The sequence below is a fragment of the Alosa sapidissima genome, chromosome 2 (genome assembly GCF_018492685.1).
Source record: "Alosa sapidissima isolate fAloSap1 chromosome 2, fAloSap1.pri, whole genome shotgun sequence".
NCBI classification, from domain to species: Eukaryota; Metazoa; Chordata; class Actinopteri; order Clupeiformes; family Clupeidae; genus Alosa; species Alosa sapidissima.
Window position 1 is genome coordinate 31,504,343 of NC_055958.1, and position 7,500 is coordinate 31,511,842.

The 7,500-nt window shown below is 42.6% G+C and overlaps 1 protein-coding gene across 2 annotated transcripts in view; it reads left to right on the plus strand.

Annotated features, from left to right (window-relative positions):
* stat1b (signal transducer and activator of transcription 1b) overlaps window positions 1-7,500 on the plus strand; it is a 25,319-nt gene that overhangs the window by 11,207 nt on the left and 6,612 nt on the right. For both annotated transcript variants that reach the window (XM_042084038.1, XM_042084039.1), the window contains exons 9-17: window positions 658-816; window positions 916-1,008; window positions 3,352-3,411; window positions 3,610-3,639; window positions 3,757-3,847; window positions 3,989-4,030; window positions 4,893-4,979; window positions 5,468-5,566; window positions 6,789-6,924. In XM_042084038.1, coding sequence (XP_041939972.1) covers window positions 658-816; window positions 916-1,008; window positions 3,352-3,411; window positions 3,610-3,639; window positions 3,757-3,847; window positions 3,989-4,030; window positions 4,893-4,979; window positions 5,468-5,566; window positions 6,789-6,924 — 797 coding nt within the window. The remainder of the gene's footprint in view (window positions 1-657; window positions 817-915; window positions 1,009-3,351; window positions 3,412-3,609; window positions 3,640-3,756; window positions 3,848-3,988; window positions 4,031-4,892; window positions 4,980-5,467; window positions 5,567-6,788; window positions 6,925-7,500) is intronic.

Below are 7,500 nucleotides of genomic sequence, written 5' to 3' on the forward strand. Positions count from 1 at the left end.
GGTGACTGAAAGTTAGAATGGTGGTCATTTCAGACCACTTCAGCACTTCATAAAATTCTCATAGTTTGATAACTTTAAATTATTTGTAGGATATTCACAACTTGAGATGTGTATGCAAAGACACAGAATTCAGAGTTCACACATTTTTAATGAAATTACTTTTGGGACTCCCTGCTAATACTTTTGGGAATGCAACCGTTTTTTTATTATTATTATTTAATTTTATACTGATATGGCATGATGACAATATAAACACAGCTAACAATGGTATTAAATTGCAATAGCCTATGATTAAATGTAATAGAATATTCAACTAAGGTAGACTGCTGTTGTTCACAGCACTAAGCTATTTATGGTTACTAATATACAACTACTCCGAGTCTCTGGCCCTCTCTTGGAGCCAGGCATATTGAGCTGGCCCTCGGAAGAACAAGTTTGGGGACCACTGCACTATATATTACCTGCAATATGACACTTAGGGACAATTATTCAAATTTTACTGTAAAAAATATCTGAGGTGAGTTTCTGAGGTGTTGGTCATTCAGAGCAAGATAAGAGATAAGATAAGATAAAATAAGACTTTATTGATCCCACAGCTGGGAAATTTACTTGTCACAACAGCCCAGTAATTGTAAAAAACAACTTTGACCCCTGCAGGTTGACGTCGGTGGCGGAAAGCCTGAAGCAGGGGCGTCAGCAGCTAAGAAAGCTGCAGGAGCTGGTGCAGAAGTATATGTACGAGCAGGACCCCATCGCCCTGGGCGTCAACAAGCTCGAGGAACGCGCCACGCTACTGCTCAAGAACCTTATAGTCAGGTGACACAGACACAGACACATTCCTTACACTTGCTCCATCACACACACACACACACACACAGAGAGAAGGTCTGACCCTCCGAGTGTTTTGTGTTACAGCTCCCTGGTGGTAGAGAGGCAGCCCTGTATGCCCACGCACCCACAGAGACCCCTGGTCATCAAGACAGGAGTGCAGTTCACCGTCAAGCTCAGGTATGCTGCCAAGCTCAGGTATAAGCTCAGGTATGCTGCCAAGCTCAGGTATAAGCTCAGGTATGCTGCCAAGCTCAGGTATAAGCTCAGGTATGCTGCCAAGCTCAGGTATGCTGCCAAGCTCAGGTATAAGCTCAGGTATGCTGCCAAGCTCAGGTATAAGCTCAGGTATGCTGCCAAGCTCAGGTATAAGCTCAGGTATGCTGCCAAGCTCAGGTATGCTGCCAAGCTCAGGTATAAGCTCAGGTATGCTGCAGGTATGCTGCCAAGCTCAGGTATGCTGCCAAGCTCAGGTATTGTCAGACACCAAACAGGACGAGGACCACAAAAGCGTCACGTTCAAAAGTTTATTTAAGGGTTGGGGGTTAAGGGGGTTCCGGGGGGGGTACAGGAGTTCCAAGAGTCTGCGTGTGTGTGTTCCCCCAGTAGCCGAACAGCGATGGCAGGAGCTGGATGATCCGGGAAGTCCTGGGGGAAGCACACACACAACAGCAATTGAAACGAAGCAGCAGTACAGTCAAGGACTAGGCAGTATTCGTAGAAGAGGGACGGAAGGCAGGTCAAGATTACCGGGGCTGGAGAACACAGAAGTAGTCGAGCGGGTCTGGGATCACAGGCAAAGAGTCAGAGGCGTTTTCCAAAACAGGCAGGTAACTGGTGCTGGTTGCAGACGATCTGACAAGTGTGGACTGAAAAGCAAGGCTTTATATACAGGGCATGATGAGTGGTGAATGCAGTGCAGCTGGTAGGTAACGAGGGTGAGGCAGAGCAGAGCAGGAACAGGTGGAGGTCATCAGACTTTAATCAGCGTGTTACCAGGCAGAGAGAGAGCTCATGACAGGTATGGTGCATTGTGGTGAATGCCCTTACCCCCAGGCTACACACAAAATGCAACTGAAACTGAGCTATGCAAAAAAATAGAACTAGATGAAGATGGGTGTATTTCTAATGTCTGTGGCACATGGGCACTACTGTCATGTCTGGTGTACTGTAGATAGCCAGTTTCATTCACTATTCACTAGTGAAAGTTAATTGTTGCAGCATATGCTCCTTGAACAGAGCTTCAGTTGCACCTCCAGTGTTGCTCTCCTGTGAGACTATAGTTCATTGCATCTAGCACAGTTGTTAATGGTAAATTATTAGGACTGTTTCAACATTTGGGGTGGTTTTGTTATTACTGTAAACATCAGGTGCCTGGCACAAAAAGGCAGCTGTTATATTTCTTAATCAGTCATGATTAGTAATCACAATTAATCTGTCATGATCAGTAATCAGTTTTGGGCGTAACATCCTTTAAACCAATGAGAATGACATCTGTCATTCCCTTTAACAGCAAGCAGTGCAACTTCAAACAGCGCATCGGTATTTTGATAGTGAGTGGCGCATTTTAAGGAATCTGCTTGCACGTGAGACCGTATGGAACAGGTATTCCACTAAACCAGGATTTACTAAAACCTAGCAGAGTATATAGGCTACACACATCTGCACTCATCTATTATTTGAACTCATAGGCAAAGTGAAACTAACTTTACTGTGGTGTCATAGTCAACGACAAAACAGATATATACAGTTAATTACTTTCGCTATTGACTGACATGGGGTTACCATTGACTTTGAGTGGGGATAACAATACGCTTTGGCCTGGGTTATTGATCGTTATGCTACCCTTTACTTACCTGAACTGTTTCACCACAATCTGGTTCTTTTACTTTCAAGGTTCAGATTCTTCACATGAAAGATAACCAGATTACCGGTATCATGTAATAAACTAAATACATATAAATAACAGAATAGAGAGAAATGGTAAGTTGATCGGTGAGTTGAGTGGTAAACTGTCTTATGGCATAAAGATAGGAACGGTCACTGAATGTCATTGTGACCATACGGATAACCCTGGGATGTTTAGCAGAAAAGAGTAAAGTGCTTGCATATTTTCCTTCTGCATTTTCTAATGAGAAGTGATACAATGTTGGTGCTCGCAGCCCTTTTTATTGATATTGCTTAATATGGTTGTAGGAATTATACATTAAACAACCAAATGTGTAACGATGGTGACATTTGAGGAAATGATAGCTTCACAAAGTGAAATGAAACAAGCAGTCAAATGATTCATCATATAAACATAACTAACATTTCACTTTTACTAAATGGCTAGAGGGAAGTAAGTCACAAGTGTCGTATACACATTTCAGATGTCTGAGCAATGCCCCTGTGAAATCCTGGGTTAAATAAGGTCTTACACTTCTATGACAGCCACATTTTATACTGTATTCATTTTTTATGATGATGTATTGATTGTAATAGCTTGACAGACTATTGCATTGTTTGTCTGTTAATCCTCAGATTGCTGGTAAAACTCCCTGAGCTGAACTGCCAGTTGAAAGTCAAAGTCCTGTTTGATAAGTAAGTCAGATATGACACTGAATGGTAGCTTTGGAATTAAACAGCAGCCCAGTCATGTGTGACAGGGAAGCTTCTAGAATTTAAACAGGAAACTGCTATCATGTTCTCTGGTTTATGTCATGTGCTATGCTATTTTACTTCCCAGACATTCCTTTTCTCTTTGCCGGCTCTTGAGTAATTTGATTTTCCTTTTCTCAGGGATGTGGTGGAGCGCAATACTGTGAGAGGGTTAGTCGGCATCCCCGCTTTCTTCATTGCTTTGGCCAGAATCGTTTTCTGTCCATCTCTGATTTTAATGAAAGACGTGCTCATGCATATCTACGCTCCTGTGTTGCTATTCTTTAGGTTTCGAAAATTCAATATCTTGGGCACCAACACTAAGGTCATGAACATGGAAGAGTCCAACGGGAGCTTGGCTGCCGAGTTTCGTCACCTGGTACAGAACTATCCCCATGCACTCACGCACAGAAGCTAAATCCCAGTTAAAACACCTCTAAACAATGTCTCTTATCAAGTCCTGAACCTGAAAATACATTACATTTTTTGGTGACCCTTTCATTTTCGCTTTGCCCAACAGCAACTAAGGGAGCTGAGGGCGACTGGGAACCGAACAAATGAGGTGAGAGATAGTTCCGCCTACGCTGAAGTGTTAGATGAATGTATACGCCAAGCTATGAATGTATACGCCAAGCTTTGAATGTATACGCGAAGCTATGAATGTATACGTTAGACCGGCACATCCGGGAACTTGACTCGTGACAAACGTTCCCGCCCCTTTCGGGGGGAAAACAAACAACCCCTCTCATTAACTCCAACGCAAATTAGGGTCAATAAACGTAATTCGTACAGAAATCGCAGGAGTAAATAATAACAAAAAATACCACAAATCAATATGACCACTCAATACATAACCACTTTGCCGGTCGTTGACCGTGAAAGATACCTACAAAAGCTTAATTCAATTAATATAAAAACATGTCCCTTCAGTCTCCCGAGTAGGCTACGAAGTGGTGCAACAACCCCACTCAGTGACCAGAAGTGTCATACGGTCTTCTCTTCTTATGGCTTGTAGCCATAATTTTCTTCTGTCAGGATTTTTTTTGAGGACATGGTAGGCAAAAGAAACTCAGGGAGGGGTTCTTAGCTGTGTGGTTGGTACATGTCTACCTCTACATGTTGGTACATGTTCACTCTGGCTTGTTCTGAGGGAATGTTTTCCCCTCAAAAGGGGCATGGCGCATGTTATATGTGAATAAATGGATCTGTTGAATTTGTTTGAAATGTGACTGAACTGAATGGATGTGTGTTTCTGTGACTGAATGGACGCCGTGTGTTGTGATTGGATGGATGTGTGACTGTGACTTGATAAGTAAGATGTGACTATACTGTATGTGAAATGTACAGTAACTGAGTGGATGTGAGATGAAGTGTGTGGAAGTTAATTGGTTGATGTGCAACATTCTCCCTCTCTCTCTCCTCAGGGTCCACTCATTGTTGCAGAGGAGCTGCATATCATTTGCTTCGAGACGCAACTCAACCTGCCTGGACAAAACCCCATTGATCTAGCGGTGAGAGCCGCAAGCTTACAGACACTCACACACAAGCACCTGTTTGTCTTGTGCAACATGTTTATACAACACCTGTCTGTCTTGTGCTGTCACATACAGCATGCTTATATCAGCTATGAATGGCTCTTTGTAGAGGCAAAGAGTTACAATACAATTGCCAATGTCAAGTAAATTTTTGCCTCTTTTTTTTCTCTAATTGCTTGTGGGAATAAAGTAAACATAGTTTCCTGATAACATGTACAGTATAACTCGATAGCAGCTTTCTGGAGACTTGACCCAGATCTGATATGATCTGGGTCAAGTTTTTTTTAATGTATATTCCACTGGGTGGGTCTAGCCCTGGAATTTTGTTTCGAAATCATAAGGATCTCTCTGTTTAAAAATGTATATTTCTCTGTTTAAAGACATACACGTATATTTCTCTGTTTAAAGGTATACGTGTTTATTTCTCTGTTTAAAGACATTTCTCTGTTCTGCCCTATTCTCAGACCACATCTCTCCCCATTGTGGTCATCTCGAACGTGGCCCAGATGCCAAGTGCCTGGGCCTCAGTGCTGTGGTATAACATGCTGACCAGCGAGCCCAAGGTAAACCTGCTGCTAAACCTGCTGCTAAACCTGCTGCAGCTATGGGACAGCAACCACGCCCTTCTGCCCTTAACTTAGCCTGGTCTTTTTTTGCCATTTGTAGAAGTAGATTTAAATATCGCTTTTGATATCTGACTAAGGCTATGTTTAGACGGAAACGATCTGAAGAGAAAACGCAAAAGTGGCGTCGTGTTCTCACTTTTTATTCCGCGTTTAGATGATGGGGTTTTTGGGGGGAATCTGCGTGCATACGGTGACACAGTTTGTGAAAGTGTGTGAAATTCGATGTAGTATACACGCCAGATTTAAGATTTCAACTCTGGAGGGTGGCTTGCTTTTTTAAGCCCCCAAAATGCCATTGCCATCTAAACGAAAGGCACATCTGGTAAAATATTTTGTAGTTTTCACCATGAGTGTTGTCGGGCCTAAGCTTTTCTTTTCTAAAAAACTTTTCCGTCTCGCTGTCTCTCTCTCTCTCTCTCTCTCTCTCTGTCTCTTATCATCTCTCTCTTTCTGTCTCACTCTCTCGCTCTCTTATTATGCTCCCATTTTGCTTTCACTTTTACTCTCTCGTCTGTCGACTTCTCTGTGTCACTTACCCTGCGTCTGCATGTGTGTGTGTGTTTTTACTTTCACTCTCTTCATCTCAACCTCAAAATGTTTTTTTTTTTGTTACCAACTTTTTGGCTTGTTGCCGTTATCCACCTCCCACACCCCCCCCTCCTCCTTTCTTTTTTCCACTCTTTTTTGCTCTTTTTTAAATTCCTACTGCCTCTCACCCTTTGTCAACGCCTCTCTTTTTCTCTGTTACTGCCTTTCACTCTATACCTCGCTCTTCATCCTCTGTCTCTCTTCTTATCCCTCCATCTTCTTCCACTGTACTTTCTCTCTTTCTCCTCTTATCATCTTCACCCTTCCCTCCTTCCTTCCTTCTATCTCTCTTTCTCTCTCTCTCCTTTTATCTTCATATTTCCGTTCTGCTCTTTCTTTTCCTTCTCTCTTTCTTATTCAAATTCAAATTCAAAAGGCTTTATTGGCATGACTGTGAAGGTACAATATTGCCAGAGCAATATGATGTGTGTAACATCACCAAACAAAAGCTATGAAGGAAATAAAAAATATTTGACATGAAATAGGTTTAGGATGATAAAATAAAATAGATTTCCCTATGTCCAAAACTCAGTAAACATTGCATTACAAATCTCTCTCTCTCTCTCTTTAGAACCTGTCATTTTTCCTCAGTCCCCCCGTGGCCAGCTGGGGCCAGCTCTCCGAGGTCCTCGGCTGGCAGTTCTCCTCCATCACCAAGCGCGGCCTCAACAATGACCAGCTAAGCATGCTGGGAGATAAGCTCCTTGGTGAGTTAGCAGATGAACACAGCGCTCAGACGTTAGACCTGAGTGCTGAAAACACCTTCCACTGGACCGAAAGTGGCTTTGGAGTGAAGTGTCCAGTGAATGACTGACTGACAATTGACCTACAAATCACAATAAGCAACACCTATAATAACAACAGATCAAAATTCAAATGGCTACAGTGTCCATGCCGTGTCGAGTTCCAAGTGCCTATGAGGAGCCAGTTTCTAAATCTGACCTGCAGTCATTTCCTGACCCCATCCCACATCTCTCCGATCTTGCTTCCTGCTGAACTCTGGGAGAAAAAGTAAACAAATTACAGTTTTAGCATAAGAGTGTGTTTTATGCCATTTAAAAAAAAAAAAAAAAAACAGTGTACTGACCACACCCTTGTATTCACCGCAGTGTCCCATTGTCCAATGAATAAGAATCAAATCATGCTTTAATGAGAAAGAAATGCATGTGTAACCTGCGTTGTGTTGAACCTGCGCGATTCAGTCCTGCACACGCCCGGACTCAAACCCGCGAACAACAGCATGCTGACAATCAAGCTAAAAGCTCAGGCTACTAGCTTTCATG